General features: G+C 40.3%; 1 protein-coding gene across 3 annotated transcripts in view; it reads right to left on the minus strand.

Moving 5' to 3' along the window:
- Positions 1–322: 322 nt before the first annotated feature.
- loxl1 (lysyl oxidase-like 1) overlaps positions 323–18,498 on the minus strand; it is a 223,809-nt gene continuing 205,633 nt past the window's right edge. For all 3 annotated transcript variants that reach the window (XM_058088442.1, XM_058088443.1, XM_058088444.1), the window contains 6 exons: positions 15,675–15,783; positions 12,932–13,069; positions 5,648–5,804; positions 3,869–3,964; positions 3,589–3,704; positions 323–1,220 (listed from right to left, as the gene is read on the minus strand). In XM_058088442.1, coding sequence (XP_057944425.1) covers positions 1,214–1,220; positions 3,589–3,704; positions 3,869–3,964; positions 5,648–5,804; positions 12,932–13,069; positions 15,675–15,783 — 623 coding nt within the window. In that variant the 3' untranslated portion in view covers positions 323–1,213. The remainder of the gene's footprint in view (positions 1,221–3,588; positions 3,705–3,868; positions 3,965–5,647; positions 5,805–12,931; positions 13,070–15,674; positions 15,784–18,498) is intronic.

Consider the following 18,498-nt stretch of genomic DNA (forward strand, 5'->3'; position numbering starts at 1 on the left):
GGTATGAATGTGAGTGTGAATGGTTGTTTGTCTATATGTGCCCTGTGATTGGCTGGCGACCAGTCCAGGGTGTACCCCGCCTCCCGCCCCGAGGACAGCTGGGATAGGCTCCAGCACCCTCATGAGGATAAGCGGTAGAGAATGAATGAATGAATGAATGAATGAATGAATGATCGCTGGCGTGCCAGAACGTGGGTTCAATGGCTTTTCCGAGCCTACAAACTCCCATGTACCCTCCAATCTCATGAGATACACAAATTTGCATTGACAAAGATGATCCTGGATTGGTTTTCATAGTAAACTTTTAATATAGTTACATGAATTAGGTCTAAAAAATGAGCATTATTATTTTTGTAAAAGCAGAACACTTTACATTGTACATATTAAATCGTCTAAATCGTCATTTGGAGAGGTAGGTGCACATCTGTGTTTGGTATTCTGCGTTTATTTCATTTCAGCCCCAACAGCACATCAATTCTGATAACCAATAAAATAATACACACAGATTAGCGCGACTTCACAAATGACATTACAACAGGCAAAAAAAAAAAAAAAACAGTTCAAACTAAAGTAATTCATCATGCGTCAGTGGAATATTTGCTTATACATTCTTCAAAAAAAAGGCATAGATGACGTATGTGCCATCTGACCAGTGTTGGTAGTTGAAGAAGACAGTGTAAAGGTACAGCTTACATACTTTCATAATTAGAATAATAATAATAATGAGCCTGGTTTACAAGAGAGCACCTTGAGTTGAGTTTCTATTTTAAAAAAAATGGGATGTTCACACAATAACGATGAAGGGAACATTTTTACTTTGGGCTTTTTGAAAGCTTGTCAAACATTCACACAGCCTTCCCAAAAAGGAGTGAAAGCACTGTAATATGCATGCCAGGCCAGTAGTTGGCGATGCCGCTTTAGAAAGAAACAATATGACTGTGCAGTTCATTCATTTTTTTTTTTGTTGGAAATAACAGCACACAAAATGCATTTGACGATACGATGCGTTCACGTTATAACCCCTAATCCCAATTGCATCAGTGCCAGTGGATCCCACTTCTTTCACCACGTGGGAATGTAAAACAGCGCAATAAAATTTTTTTTGCAAAAGACAAACATAACAACTATTGTGAGCCAGCGAGTTCCATGCACATTCCAGTGGAAGAGCAGTCCGGGTCACTCTAGTGTGGTTAGTTGGTCTTCCAGTGCTTGATCAAGACCTGGAATGTAAACAGAACAAAATAATATTAATAATGTTTTTATGACTACAATGATGGAGGGGGGGTTCTGTGAAACGAGCTGTATTGAGCGGAAAGACGGACATGTAACATGGTAACTTAGGCTAAGCTAGGACTAGGCTATGTCCAGGCTTTCATCTTCAAATGGACTAATAGTCTCAAAAAATGCTGTCAATTATTATCGACAATAATTTGTCAATTATCGTCTAGGTTGCACGGCGGTCGAGTGGTTAGCGCACAGACCTCACAGCTAGAGTTTGCATGTTCTCCCCGTGCATGCGTGGGTTTTCTCCGGGTACTCCGGTTTCCTCCCACATTCCAAAAACATGCTAGGTTAATTGGCGACTCCAAATTGTCCATAGGTATGAATGTGAGTGTGAATGGTTGTTTGTCTATATGTGCCCTGTGATTGGCTGGCGACCAGTCCCCGCCTCCCGCCTTGAAGACAGCTGAGGTAGGCTCCAGCACCCTCGTGAGGATAAGCGGTAGAAAATTAATGAATAATGAATGAATGATCTGGGCTGCACGGCAGTCGAGTGGTTAGCGTGCAGACCTCACAGCTAGGAAACCCCAGTTCAATCCCACCATCGGCTATCTCTGTGTGGAGTTTGCATTTTCTCCCCGTGCATGCGTGGTTTTTCTCCGGGTACTCCGGTTTCCTCCCACATTCCAAAAACATGCTAGGTTAATTAGCGACTCCAAATTGTCCATAGGTATGAATGTGAGTGTGAATGGTTGTTTGTCTATATGTGCCCTGTGATTGGCTGGCCACCAGTCCAGGGTGTACCCTGCTGGGATAGGCTCCAGCCCCCCCCCGCCGCGACCCTCATGACTATAAGCGGTAGAAAATGAATGAATGAACAAATTATCATCTAGCAAATCGATTAAGTCATTTTTTTGTAATCCGGCAAACTCGCACAGTCAATAAAAACTGCTAACTGCTAGCAAGAAAATTGTTAGGTTTTCATGATATCGGATGCAAGGTTGCAGATTTCTGAGGTCACATTGGTGCATAACTTCAGTGGTGTTTTCTAATTAACTTTTTATTGATTTGATGGGCAATTGGTGACATGAATATTCATGATGTGAAATTATGCAAATAATTAGAAACACATTGTGTGTAGTAGCGTGGACGTGATTACGATATGGTTGGGCTCGATTTAAGTGGATCGTAGAAGAAACTGCTCAGACTGTCATAATGGAGGTCACGCCCCTGACATCTGCTTTTATAATTTTTTTGGATCTCATTTTCCCGACAAAGCGAGCATTTCGAACCATTTTTCCTTGCTGAAATCCTTTTGCGTGCATATTCCTTCTTTTTGCACGAGGCATCTTCTCCACTTGTTAATAGAGCTTGAGGAAAGTTCAACACCTCTGCATCTCTCAAATGTGAAAAGTTTCAGAGCCCATTAATCTTAATTGAAGAATGAGAGCATAATTTGTTAAATCATCAAATAGTTTGGCCGAGAAGCCATTAAGTTCGCTAATAAGTCGTAAGTAATTTGATACACTTTGATGCTCTTCATGGAGCTGCATTTAAAAAAAAAAAAAAAAAGCTCCTCTGTCTGCCAATTCATTGGGAAGAACATGACGTAAAACCTAATTTTCCAGCCCACAACATTAGGTACACCTGCAATATTAGGACGTGCATAATAAATGATTAATTGATGATGATCCCATCTTGTATGGTGATGTTGTAGTATAGATATTTGGAGTTGTTTAAACCTTTAATCACAGAGTATTTATACTGGTTTCCGATCGTGGCTCATGTATTGTGTACAATATATATATATAGTTCATCTTCAAACAGCTAAAATAATGCATAAGGCTAAAAATAACCAATTACCTAAAAATGTCAAAATGACAAAAAAATAAAATAAAATAAAAATATATATTTTTTTAATACAAAAATCCACAAAAAAAAACCTTAAACTATATTAGGAAAGCAGGAAGTGAACAAATGTAACAGTTACTGATTGTAAAAGTACCAGATGGAGGGGTAGGATGTAATAAGCTTTGCTTCTTCCTACTCCTTTTGGACATGTGGAACTGTGAACTGATTATGTGATGCATTCAATTGTAATCTGATGTGTTGTTCAAATGAAATAAAACCATTTCCATTACCATTACCATTACCATTACCATGACAAAATTTGTCTCCGCCCACTGAAGGTGGTACCAAACGCACCGCTTGCCACTGCTGGGACTGGATTTAGCCAAATTAAAAAAAATTAGCTGTACAAAAAAATGATGTCAATACAAACCTAATAATAAAAGTGTATGAACTATAAAACCAAATAAACAAAAAAAAACACCGAAATGCAGGTGACGAATCCTGGGTTTGACTTACTGTGTTATCTTGCATTTGGTGGTTGTCACAAAGCGTCCCGTGTAGTGAATGTTACACCTGACCACGTTGTTGGTGAAATCTGATTCCATCACCAGGAATTTGGGGTTGACCTGGAGCTGAAGACACAAACCAGAAAATTATATTTCTGATATTGATATTTGCATTATGAGCGATATTATAAGCGTAAACATTGCAATAGCAGTGTTTTATTGCATCTGCCCTTGCCTCTTTTCAACATAGCTTTGGGAAACAAACTACTATGATCATGTTAAGTTCGTACCTTCAGTATGTAGTTTCCAGGCTGGATGTCTGTGATATCGATCCATTGGCAGTCAATATCAGCATTGTAAGTATCATAGCAGCCTGGGCTCAGACCCTGAAAAACACATATTGAGTAAATTAGTGAATTAGTACTGTTACTGTGTATATTTACTGAGGTTTTACATAGTACAAGTGCATTTTTTTTTTACCATCATAGCAGCAAAAAATGGTTATGCTCAGATCAGCATCAGATATATGGCAAATGTTATGGCAGATTAAGATTACAATTAGATTGCAGCCCATGTACACACACATACACACACGCATGTTTACACAAACAACACGCCCACGGTGAATTAAAAAACACCCGTGGGAAATCAAACTTACAATGAAAGCACAAACCTGTGACATTTAACTCATTCAATAGCAAAGATGTATTCAAACACGTTTTTATAATCCCAAATGCCCGATCCCATCAACGTATTTATACGTCTTTTATGGGTTTTCTTGCGCAAAAGGCAAAATTAGGTAGTGTTGCAACTCTCCACTAACACGTCAACGCTTCAGAGCACTTTTAAAATGGCCACAAGGTGGCAGAAGTGCATTTGATAAGAGCTCCGCATGGATCATGTTAACGGAGAAAAGTCCAAAAATATGTTTCAAATTATTTGCATAATTTCACATCATGAATATTCATGTCACCAATTACCCATCAAATCAATACAAAGTTAATTAGAAAACACCACTGAAGTTATGCACTAATGTGACCTCACAAATCTGCAACCATGCATCCGATATCATGAAAACGTAACAATTTTCTTGCTGAGCAAAGCTAGCAGTTTTTATTGACTGTGCGAGTTTGCCGGATTACAAAAAAAAATGACTTAATCGATTTGCTTGATTTGCTAGACGATAATTCATGAATTCATTCATTGTCTACCGCTTATCCTCATGAGGGAGCTGGAGACTACCTCAGCTGTCTTCATGGCGGGAGGCGGGGACTGGTCGCCAGCCAATCACAGGGCACATATAGACAAACAACCATTCACACTCACATTCATAACTATGGACAATTTGGAGTCGCTAATTAACCTAGCATGTTTTTGGAATGTGGGAGGAAACCGGAGTACCCGGAGAAAACCCACGCATGCACGGGGAGAACATGCCCGAGGGTGGAATCAAATTCGGGTCTCCAAGCTGTGACGCACGCTAACCACTCAACAACTGTGCATTCAGTTCCAAAAGTGAAAATTGCAATTAGTTAATGATGTTATATTTGTAAATAAATTCTTATTTTGATGTAAAACAACCCGTAATTTGTGTTGTGTACATTGTTATACTTTTTTTTTTACATTTGAGATGTCACAATAGCAATTAAATCGTGTCAAAATGAAAGTTATACTTATTATATATCATTTCACAAAAAGTTTTTCCTTACTTTTTTTTTTGCTGGAAACTGATATTTTCCTGAAATCTACCTAATTTTAACCCCTTTCAGTCAGATCGACTTGAAAATTCTCACACAGTTCTGGACTGTGCTATACATGTCACACTATATCGACAGTCATATCACCTCGTACTTTGGTACGTGACAAAAAATAAAAAAAAATAAAAAAAACTTAAACTGTATTAGGAAAACAGGAAGTGAACAAATGTAAGAGTATTATTAGTATCCATGCCTTTTTTGCGCCATTTTCGCTATTTTTTAGTGTTTAAATATATTTCAGTTTTAACATGAGCGGGCCAATAATAAAGGAGTCATGGGCAACAACAACAACAAAAAAATTTTCTGTGTTACCTGAGTATGTGAGCTACATGCGTAGCGTTTCAGATGTCCAAAGTCGCATGTGGTGTCCTCCAGACAAAAACTGGCCTTGTGTCCTTCTGCGACCTTGCGTCCTGAGCTGACCTCTAACAGGTCATAGTGGCTGAACTCATCCATACTGTGATAGTGCCTGCGGGAGGGGACACACACACACACATAAAAAAAAAAAAAAATGAGGGCTGACTTAGCAACAAGTCAAACAAACACTGTTGTGCATGTGAGCGAGTTAAGACGTTAAGCTTGTTCCAGCACACTCTGCAATGTTGTTCATACTGTATATTCAGCCCCATGAACTCATGTGTTAGTGTTTATGTGCGTAATGGCATGCCGTGACTGCACACATGAACGGGATCTTTCACAACCGACGGAGGCAAATTAATGACACATTGCTGATGGAGGACATTAACACGTTAGGTACTGAATAAATCAGGTCGAGAGGTTTGCATGTGTGGGGGCTTGTGTGTGTTTTTGCTGGATTAATATGGATATGCTTGAGTGGTGCTATGGATGTATTTGCGAGGTTACTTTTTGTGTGTATTTGCACAGCTCATGATAGCTGGGATGCACGTGGCTGCTACTGACCACTTGAACCCAACAACAGTTGGATTTCTTGCCTGGGCCTGTCTCTCTCGACCATACAGTCCCAGCAGGACATGCTAACATGCCATGGACGTTACATGTCACCATTGCGATCACACCTAATACTCGAAAACATATTCCAAATTGGCCACAATTTTTAAATTGAGTGAATTGAGGAAATCCAACAAAAGACTTGTGGAAGAGGTGCAGAGTCTGAAAGATCTAGAAAGCTTTCAGTGTGAGTTATTGTGTGGAACTGCTCTGTAGGAGTCCAGGATTCAATACAAAGTCTTGAAAATTAGTATAATAGGTCCACTTTAACTAAGAGTGCAGTATAAAAGCACAATTCCTGACCTAGATCCAGATTTGGATCTGGATCAAACTACACATACACACACATATTTTTTTTCCCAATCACATCTTTTTCGATCAATGCCAATTCTCTATTTTCCATCGGTATGAATGTGAGTATGAATGATTTTTGTCAATATGTGCCCTGTGATTGGCTGGCGACCAGTCCAGTACCCCCCACCCCATTCCAACCAAAGTCAGCTGGGATAGGCTCCAGCATAACCCCACAACCTTCAAAATTGTTCCATGCACTGGACAGCTGCTGCAACAATCAGTTTGGCTAACAAAATAATGTTTGCACAAACTGTGTCAGGGAAGGAAACCGTCTCAGGGAAGCTCATCTGCATGCTCAGTAAATTTTTATCAAAATATGTTGCCAATGTTTAGAATTATGTCCTTGCTGATAATGGTGAAGGTTTACGATCTAGGTCATGATCAAAGGATCATTTGTCACTTGAACTTTCATCTACATCACCATACAACTTTTTGAGTTCTGCGCATGTTAGAAAAATGATCTGATACCAGTCCAGATTCAGGGTCTAGTTCTGGATCAAATGTTTTTCCTTCGGTCATACGGAACCTACAGTTAAATTGATTCCTTAAAATGCTCTGACGAGACAAAAGTAGACCTTTTTGGGAGGTGTGTGTCCAATTTCAGACAAAGAAAATACACCAACAGTAAAATATGGTGGTGGTAGTGTAATAGTCTGGGGTTGTTATGCTGCTTCATTACCTGTAAGACTTGCTGTGATAAATAGAACCATGAATTCTGCTGTTTACCAAAAATCCGTCCATCTTTTCCTAACTTCAGTTTTGTATGATCTGGTTTTTGACGGAACCTACAGTGGTGTGAAAAAGTGCTTGCCCCTTCCTGATTTCTTGTTTGTTAAATTGATTCCTTAAAATGCTCTGATGAGACAAAAGTAGACCTTTTTGGAAGGTGTGTGTCCAATTACATCTAGTGTTAAAAAGTAACACTGCATTTCAGACAAAGAACATACACCAATAGTAAAATATGGTGGTGGTAGTGTAATAGTCTGGGGTTGTTATGCTGCTTCAGGACCTGAAAGACTTGCTGTGATAAATAGAACCATGAATTCTGCTGTTTACCAAAAATCTGTCCATCTTTTCCTAACGTAAAAAAGTAACACTGTATTTCAGACAAAGAAAATACACCAACAGTGTATGGTGGTGGTAGTGTAATGCTTGTTTTTATGCTTGCTGTGATAAATAGAACCATGAATTCTGCTGTTTACCAAAAATCCGTCCATCTTTTCCTAACTTCAGTTTTGTATGATCTAGTTTTTGACGGACCCTTTGGAACAGATTCAACAAAAACTGACGATCAAGGCAATTTATGTTGACAGTTAATGAGACTAATACTACTTCCTAATGTATACACAGCGTGATGTTATACTTTATTATACTGTATATTTAGTCAAGGTCGTTGACCCAAAAACATGTTATTACACTAAGTAGGAGCAATAAAATGTATATTTATTTGCATCCAGCAAATTAAAGTGAAGTCAGTTGTAAGGATCCTTTATAGTCGCACAAACACCCACTGTGCAAAATATTGCTTTTTATTTTACGCGAATGGTCGTTAAAGATTGACTTGGAAAAGCAAAAGTGGCTACTTTCCACTCATGGAGAAACATCGGTGGTGACCATTCCTACGGTCATTCTTTCCATGGCGACCAATTAGTAGCGACAAATGTGCTCTTTGTTATCGGAACATGATCAGCAAATGCATGCATCCTTTTGTTTTCTATTTGCAGCCATGTTGATTTTATGGCGCATTGCTGAAATGTATTCCATTGCATGTGTGTCACCAAACAAATATTGTACAATTTGTGTGTGTGAGAGAATGAGTACAAGCAGCATGGGATAAAAAACATGGAGTGGGACTTTGCCTGAAGGGGTCCCCTGCCTGCTCAGATTCCTGGATCTCCTCTCTCTCTCTCCCACTATGTAAGCTCCGGAGAATGTCGTGTTGGAAGGACACCGAGCGGATTTAGCAAGAATAGCTCGTAATCATAATATACAAATCATTCAAATCCCTCATTCTTAGTCATGAGTATTTTTTTTTTTTTTCCAAGAGTGTTGAAACTAGCGTGGCTTCACGACAGCCTCACACATCACAGCTCGGGATTGTGAAAAAAAAGCCAGAAAATACAGGAGGTGCTTTGACCGTTTGCCAGCGACCTCCATGCACTGGAAGTAGGATATGAAGACATACTGTACCGTATGTCCTAACATCTGTACTAACAACAGCATTGAACTTTGACATCAGATGTCATACAGTATATTTGCAGAATGTGATGGAAGAAAGTTACATTCAATGGGCAATAAAAAGAATGCATTTTTTTTCGTTTTTTTTTTTAGTTCCTGGGCTCAACTTACCATAACATTTTTATTGAAAAGACTATTATTGACGTTTGTCTATATGAGCCTTGTGATTGGCTGGCGACCAGTCCAGGGTGTACCCCGCATCTCGCCCGAAGACAGCTGGGATAGGTTCAAGCACCCCCGCGACCCTAGAAAATGACTTTAATAGGACTATTGGACTGGTCGCCAGCCAATCACAGGGCACATATAGACAAACAACCATTCACACTCACATTCATACCTATGGACAATTTGGAGTCGCCAATTAACCAATTAACATTGGAATGTGGGAGGAAACCGGAGTACCCGGAGAAAACCCACGCATGCACGGGGAGAACGTGCAAACTCCACACAGAGATGGCAGAGGCTGGAATTGAACTCGGGTCTCCTCGCTGTGAGGCCTGCGTGCTAACCACTCGATCACCGTGCAGCCTATTTCCGATTATATTATTCATAAATATTTTGAGGATACCTACTACAAAGAAGCTAAAAGACAAAGTGTATTTTTTACAAGGTAAACCCTGACAAAGTGCTACAAAAGCAGGGGTGTCGAAAGTGCGGCCCAGGGGCCATAGGCGGACAATGGCTGTTTTTATTGGTCCGTGACACTTTGTAGAAGTAAAATTAGCAAAAATCACGAGCACAAAATCCATAATGTAACAACAAAAAATTAAGGAATATGATAATACGAATAACTGATAATAACACAAAGCCTTGTCTTTCTTGTGCAATCTGGGCTAGGCTTCGAACCCTTGTCCATCGATGCTTACCTACTAATTACTATCATATCAAGATACTGATCAGACGGCAGGATTATTGCAGGAGGCTGGCCACAATAAAAGGCTGCCCCAAAATGAGTAGTTTTATCACACATCACAATGCCACGGGTTTTGCAAGTGATGAAGTAGCATGTAATAGCTCGGCAATAGCTTGGCGTTGTACTAGGGTACTTGCGTATTTGGGTAAACGGTTTGCTGATGTCAGCGTTCCAGCGGCCCGTGGGGGTGACGGGATTATGGTATTTGCAGGCGTATGTTATGGTCAACAAAGACGGGTTTTTATTGATGCTATTTTGATGCTAACATGCTAACATCAATAGGTCGGCAATAGCTTGGCGTTGTACGGCGTATTTGGCTAAGCGGTTTGTTTGGTGATGGGATTATGGTATTTGCAGGCGTATGTTATGGTCAACAAAAACTCCTTTTTATTGATGCTATTTTGATGCTAACATGCTAACATCAATACTACAAACCACTAAAGCAATGGATGTGGGATTGCCATAGCAATAAAACACACTAACTGCTGGTGTAGCATTAAAAAAAGTACTTTTAAGCTGTTACATCAAAACTGGGTAAAAAAAAAAAACAACCCCACCATGCGATACTAAGACTGTATAGTCATTTAAATATATAAATGTAGCATTCCGCTGGGAAAGACGTGAGCCTGTGTGGTGAAAAGCCAAGTTGTCAACCACAGAGCTTATTGAGTAGAAATGTAGGGCAGCGGAGTTGATAGTGAGAATCCAGCCTAGAGATTTTCCTCCCTTAAAGAGATTTCTTTATAAGCAAACACTTTGCCCCAGTAACCCATATTCATGGCATCGCACTTGAAGCGGTTATGTGATCGGGTGTCACGGATTGACAGCAAATAAAAAAAATAAGAAAAAAACTGGATTGATTTGTCAACTCGGAGTACACAGTCGCTGGGAATGATTGCCCTGGCTTCCTGCCTTCTGGGATCTGCTGTGTCAATGACGACTGATGTCGGAATAAAAAAAATAAACACAAAAAAAACAAAACACTGCCAATCTCCTAATGGGCGCTCGCATTCCTTCTAGATGAGGATATTCAGGTACGGAGGGGGGGCGCTTGGCACGCTTGGACGGTGGGCACGCTCGCTAAGACAACATCCCATCTATGTGGAATATAACGTCATAAAACAAAGAGCAATAAGATGGAGAATTCACACGGAATTCTTGAGTGACATTCAATTTGTTCCACTAGTGCCTTTTCCCCGAGCCAAGTCAAATATTTCAACAGGGAGAGAGAAGTAAGGATGCCAATAACATATCTTTGGAGGACACGGAATACAGGAATCTGACCTGTGCTATCCTGTTTGTACGAGACTCACCTCACTTCATACATTTCTTGTCAAAACAAGAACTCTATTGATGTTGAATCAGCCTAAGATGATTGAGGTAACTGGGTTCAAAGTCTTTAAACTCTCTGGGGATGTTGCTCATTTCAAGGAAATAGTCTTATATTTTTGTAGAATATATATATTTTGGTAGTAAGGTAGTCACTATTCTACAATGAACACAGAGCTATATAATAACAGAGATTGGTAGTGCAAATCTTATCATGCTTCAAATATCCACCAGACGCCATGTTTGTTTATTTTTCCAATGTATATTTTGTTTTTAATACTGAGTAAATCAAGAAAGTCCTTTGCATACAATGCATATTTAGTAGTAATTATGTCCATCTTTAGTAAGTTCTATCGATGCCTTAGGTAGCGTTCGCTAGATTGTGAAATGTGCTGTGTTTACATTGTGCATTTTATATTTAATACAGAGGAAAAAAAAATATCTCATCTCAGTATTTTTGTGTACACTAATCCCTCATTATTACGGGTAAGTATTCCTTTAATTAAGAAAACCTTTAATATAGTTTTTAACATTATTAGAGCCCTCTAGACATTAAATAACAACCCTATAGTAACCTGTACACTCCTATTAACTAGGATAGTAGACATTAATTAATTCATTTTCTACCGCTTACCCTCACAAGGGTCGCTGGAGCCTATCCCAGGGTACACCTTGGACTGGTCGCCAGCCAATCACAGGGCACATATAGACAAACAACCATTCACACTCACATTCATACCTATGGACAATTTGGAGTCGCCAATTAACCTAGCATGTTTTTGGAATGTGGGAGGAAACCGGGCGACCCGGAGAAAACGGGGAGAACATGCAAACTCCACACAGAGATGGGCCGAGGCTGGAATCGAACTTGGGTCTCCTAGCTGTGTGGCTTAACCACTCGACTACTGTGCAGCCCGATAGTAGACATAATACAGGAAAATAAGCTATTGCAGACATATGTAAATAAAACTGTTTGTGTATGTTGCTATAAATAGGCCGAGGCTGGAATCGAACTTGGGTCTCCTAGCTGTGTGGCCTAACCACTCGAACACCGTGCAGCCCGATAGTAGACATAATACAGGAAAATAAGCTATTGCAGACATATGTAAATAAAACCGTTTGTGTATGTTGCTATAAATATGCGGTGTTAGTGGACCTGAGTGGGAATTGAGTTTGGTTAGTTTGTGAAGAAAGTAGCTTGTTATGAAATATTGTACCTATTGTGAGAAAAAATCCTGTTGTTTCAGCGATCAAGTCTGGTGCTTGTGTGTCCCACTGAACATTACTGCAACATTACTGACACCTAGTGACCACAGAAGAATACTATGTATAGCCACAGCATTTTTTGAATAAATCTTCTGAATGCCTTATAGTTCTATTTTAGTTCATGTAGTCATGTTCATGGTTGAAAATGCTTAAATTTGCCCCCCCAAAAATGTAAAATTTGCTTTAAAATGCATATTCTCTGACAAATTGTAGGAAGTATTTAAAGAAGTAACATTACTACCGTCGTGTGTGATTCCCCAGAACCGCCATCTCCCCATTAAAGTTGCACTGCACATTTTAGAGTAAAATTAACCTAGCAAACTCCACACAGAGATGTGTGAGAGTGGGATTGAACTCGGGTCTCCGAGCTGTGAGGTCTGCGTGCTAACCACTCGACCACCGTGCAGCCCGGGGACAACCAGGTAAGATCAAATTGTTTCTGATATCGACTTTATGAAATGATCTCTGAGACCAAGATTTGTTGTTCAATCGCTCGTGTAAACACGTGTTGTGTATGAAACGCTTACTGGTGACAGCTGTGCCACTCCCAGGTATGATGTGGCCTGTTGGGCATGAAGTCAGCAGCCCCCCTGTTCTTCACCCTCTGTGGGAAGCGCAGCAGGACTCGCGTGTCATAGTCCTTGGTCTCTGGGTCATAGGCGGAGCTGAATGGTGGACACATTAGAAAAAAAATGTTATGTTTGATTCCTATAACAATGCAGAACAAAGATTAGATGGAAAGATTTGTGGTAAATAATTCATCCGACAGATTACAACCATCTAGTAGGTGTTGAGAGGCAACCCGCCGATATACATGTGTTACGGGATTCACTTCTGTGCGAAAGAAGGAGGCGCAACCTCGAGCTGGCGCTGCCGACTGAAGATCCGAGCCATTCATCTTGCGCCGGCTTGTTGACATTGGAGTGTACGGCAAATTACAGCGGCCCATCTGGCGGTGATTGCTGCAAACTCAGACAGGATATGAAAGGGCTTTGAGGGATGGCTGTACGCTTGTGAGGAGACCATCGGGAGGGAGGAAGCAACGCCAGCGTGGGGACGACGCACTCGGTGACAAGTCGGTCAAAGGACCTCGGACCCTGGGGTTCCAAACATACAAATAAACTACAAACTCTAATGTTGAAACCTGTGTCATCTGTTTTTGTATTAGGTTAGTTTGACCAGATGGCTCTTTTTACCCAATAGCCTCGTTTACATGAGGAGTTTTTCTCTTTCCGAATGACCTTTCCGAAAGCAATGGTATACATGGAAAGGAATATTCCAATCGCGTGTCTACATGCGCCGCTATAATCAACCAGAATAGTCAATGGGGCATGCCCAGTAAAACGTAAACATCAACATCATGTGATACCGACTTCATCGAGTTTTTCTTTCACTTGTGGAATAACTCCGTATTCCCAGTTTTTCCTTCATCCAGTCTTGAAATTTAGTTTGAATCAAAAACAAACTTTCCGCAGCAGTCCAGTGCCGATTGCTCGCCTCCATTTTTTTAAAATCGAAGAACATCTGGAGCTGCGTGTTACGTCATATCTCAGCATTCGCTGAAAGAACGCACCCGGGAACAGGAAAAGACAAAGTTCAATTTTGCTAATATTTTATAATTAAGCTCGGCACATGTTTTATATAGATATATATTTTCTTTTTTAATAAAACTGGACTTGTGAATGGCGTATAGAAGGGTTTAGATTCTGTTAGATTCAGATGGCGCTAATGCACATGAAAGCTGCTTGCCAACCGCCAATAAACAACAGAAGAAGAAAAACACCACGAAGAAGAATGCAGTCTGACAACTTTCCAATTGATACATCAATCGGATCGGGGAAAGGAATATTCCACCTCTGTAAATCCGATTATATATTCATTCGGATTGGCATTTTTTTTCCGGAATGATGTGTATACAAAGGTTACATTCTTTCGGTTTGAGCAAATAACCCGAATGGAATTGGAATATTCGGATCCATGTAAACGTGGCTATTACTTCTTTACAAAATATACTCTGCATTGTCCTGTTCAAAAAAATCCAAAGCTGCTGTTTGAAGGGAAAAGCACCCAAAATCATGATGGCACCTCCTCTATTGTACTATGTGGAAAAAAAACTGAGCTGGGATCTCCTTGTCATGCCAGTCATAACCTTGGAAGCCATCAAGACCATAACGGTTACATTTTTTCTTTCTTCAGTCTCATGTTTGAGGCTCTTCTTCAAATTCCAAATGGACAATCTTTGTGGTGTTGAAGGGGACAAAGACTTTGAAGACATTTTTTTGTTTTTTAAACCCTTCTCTTGCTGATGTCATCTGATGGTTATTGGACTGCACTCGGCACCAGTAACAACCTTTGTTTGGCCTGACGATGGTCCCGTGTGATTTTGTTCTGTTCCATAGCTCTCAGGATCTTTGAAGATGTTTCAAATGACGATGTCCAACTTCAGCAAATTTCACGGTGCGAAAGACCTCTTCATGACCCATTTTTTGACCGATGCGACTTATAATCCTGAGCGACGGAAAACATTCTATGTAGTATGACTGATATATGCATATGTAAGCAAAGTTTACACTGAATAGGGATTCCGAGTCGTAGCAATTTTTTTTTTGTTGGGTTCAGTTAAAAAAAAAATTGGGACCATCAAAAATCATCACTTCCTCGGTCTGCATGTATTTTTTTGCTGTTCTGTAGCTTGAATTTGTGCACTCATGTAGTCATTCATGCACACTACATGTCAATCAGTACTACTATATGCAGACCGCTGTTGGGTCATGATATCACGGTTGATATCAGTCATTGAACACAGCAACAAAGATTGCATTCAAGTTCACGTACATAGTCTGCATGTATTCTTCCGCTGTTCTGCAACTTGCAATTCCGTTAATTGCAGACTCTTCATGCAACCACGAGGCGGTACTACTGATTGGTTGTGATGCCATAATAAACATCCACACCAGTTTACCTATTTAGCACATAGGTTAGCACCCTGTGAGTAATTATGAATTGATTAAATTTAGGTCCACACATTAGTATAATTATTTGATTTAGTCCAAAAGTTCAGAAACATGGACCCATTAAGATCGTTATCCGCCGTAATCTGTTGTTTTGGTGTTGTTGTCTTACGAAAGGTCATCGGTGCATTAAAGTTAAATGTCAGTTTGCAATATAAATGCTTGGGCAGTCTGTGAGCATCGTTGTTTCCCCCTCCCCCACACCCAATATCAAAACAAGTTTGACTCTTAAAAGCTTAATAAGAATTGATAACAATACCTTGAAAGGCATTTCTCCTCAGCAGCACAGCGAAGTGAGTACATGCGAGCTCTCTGGATGTATGTAGAAGCCTGGACGTAGTTTGGATCGGGCACCAGGTCTGGTAAACCTGATAAAGACAGAAATAAATGATAATTATAAATACTCTATATGGTTCTACATGACAAAAACATCAAATCCATCAATTCTTGACAAAAAAAGGTCATAACATCCAAAAATCTGAACAACCGTTGAAAACTCAAGTCCAGCCAACCAAAATGTCCCTAAGAGTGCAGCAACAACTCATTCAAGAGGTCACAAAAGACCCCACAATAACATCCAAATTACCAAATTGGGTATATTTACTAATATTTACTAAACTAATATTAAGACCGGGGCTGCTTGGTGGTCGTGTGGTCAGCGCGCAGACCTCACAGCTAGGAGACCAGGGTTCAATCCCACCCTCGGCCATCTCTGTGTGGAGTTTGCATGTTCTCCCCGTGCATGCGTGGGTTTTTTTCGGGTACTCCGGTTTCCTCCCACATTCCAAAAACATATCAATGTGAGTGTGAATGGTTGTTTGTATAGATGTGCCCTGTGATTATATGTACCCCGCCGCTCGCCCGAAGACAGCTGGGATAGGCTCCAGCACCCCCCGCAACCCTCGTGAGGATAAACGGTAAAAAATGAATGAATGAATGAATATTAAGGCTCGTCACAATTTTGACAGAAAACGCCAAGAACTTTGGGAAAATACTCCATAATCTGACCAGACAAAAGTTAACGTTAATATTTTCGAAGGTTTGTGTCTCTCAACCAGCATAAAACAAACGTCAAAGTACACCATACCAACAGTACAATATGGCGGTGGTAGTGTGATGGTCTGTTTTTTTCTGCTTCAGGACCTGAAAGACTTCCTGTGAGGAATTGATCCATGAATTTTCCTGTCTACCAAAAAATCCTGAAGCCGAATTAGTCTTATTTATATTGTTTAATCCGAGTGTAAACGTTAGAAATAATATGCAGAAGGTTGTAAGCAGGTTTTCTATACTTTTCTACAACAGTATTTCATTCACAGATAAGGAATCCTACTTAGCACAGTTGGTTCTGGAGCCAATAAACCGGGATAAACGAGGGAGTACTGTATTTACATTTTGGATTGGAATTCCAATCAAAATGGAGGTCGAACCATTACCATATCAAAATAGGTACAATGATGTTATCTAACACAGATCATCTTTATAATATTTCTGCAATCCACCCCTACAATATTGCATCATCAATTTTTAATTCCCTGGCATTTATAGAAGCACAAATATACGACATAAGGGGCAAACCGTGACGATGTCGGCAGTTCAAAAATGGGTTGCGGTGCAGAAAGCCGTCGGCCACTAATTACTGTGCATTCCAGATGATTATCACGCTTTTCTAATGAGCTGCACCGAAGGCCTTTTAAGACTAGGGGTGACTTTAGGGTGATGGTGCCAAAGGGTCACACTTGCGTAAAAAATCGCCCAAACCAGAACAAAATATCACACACATTCAGCCTCTAACTAACTGGAGCTTGTTATTATTTTTTATTATTAGGGAAATGCGTTATGCAGATGATGCTATGCTGTCTTGGCTAATTTGATGTTGATCTTCCCTGACTTGCATTTAAATATGAACCTGCCACTTGAGGTTAACCTTTAATAAAGTGTGCCTAGCTTGATGAGTTCTATCTTTGGGGGATACGTTTCAGCTTGGAAACATATATAAGCTGTTATTGGAGGGCTTATTGGCATTCAGACGGTGTTAGTCATACTTAACTTATACAAGAGCTGAGAAGAATGGACGTGATGGAAGAAAAACAACAGCAATCTCACACTGCTGCTGTTGTGTTTTTTTTTTTACTCATTCAACACCAAAGACGTGCTTATAAACCCGATGGGACGATCCCAACAACATATTTGTACATTGTTTATATTTTTATGCACAAGAGGCATCCTCCGTGAATGAGGAGGATCTGAGGAGCTATGTTGTCTGGGGTTATATGATCCCGGTAGGGTCTCCCATGGCAAACAGGTCGTAGGTGACGGGCCAGAGTAATTCCAAAGACCCTTATGAAGAAGGAGAGACCGCACCTTGCCAGGACGTGGGGTACCGGGGCCTCACCCTGGAGTCAGGCTCGAGGGAGAGGCTCCCCGTGGGGACCGACCGGGTCCCAGCCTGAAGAAGCCACAAGGGATCTCCTTGTTGCAGACCCAACATATGCGAGGGGGCATAAGGGTCCGGTGCATTGCGTTTTGGGTGACAGTAAATGGTAATGGTTTTATTTCATTTGAACATGCATCAGATTACAATTGAATGCATCACATAATCAGTTCACAGTTCCACATGTCCAAAAGGAGTAGGAAGAAGCAAAGCTTATTTAATTCATACCCTTCCATCTGGTACTTTTACAATCAGTGACTGTTACATTTGTTCACTTCCTGCTTTCTTAATATATTTTAAGTTTTTTTTTAATTTTTATAATGCACCTCGTACCGAAGTACGAGGTGATATAACCATCCAATGACATAATGGGTACCATAGTAAGTGTCAATATAGTGATATGTATAGCACATCATGACTGGTTCAAGACTCTTATTGTGGGTTTGTGGGTGTGTTGCTTATTTCAGGCAACTTGACCCTAGCCAGTCATTGGGCACACATTGACAAGCAACCATTCACACTCACCTTCACACCTAGTATGGACAATTTATGGTAATGGTAATGGTTTTATCAGTTCACAGTTCCACATGTCCAAAAGGAGTAGGAAGAAGCAAAGCTTATTAAATCCTACCCCTCCATCTGGTACTTTTAC

The sequence above is a fragment of the Doryrhamphus excisus genome, chromosome 12 (assembly GCF_030265055.1).
Source record: "Doryrhamphus excisus isolate RoL2022-K1 chromosome 12, RoL_Dexc_1.0, whole genome shotgun sequence".
In the NCBI taxonomy this organism is placed as follows: Eukaryota; Metazoa; Chordata; class Actinopteri; order Syngnathiformes; family Syngnathidae; genus Doryrhamphus; species Doryrhamphus excisus.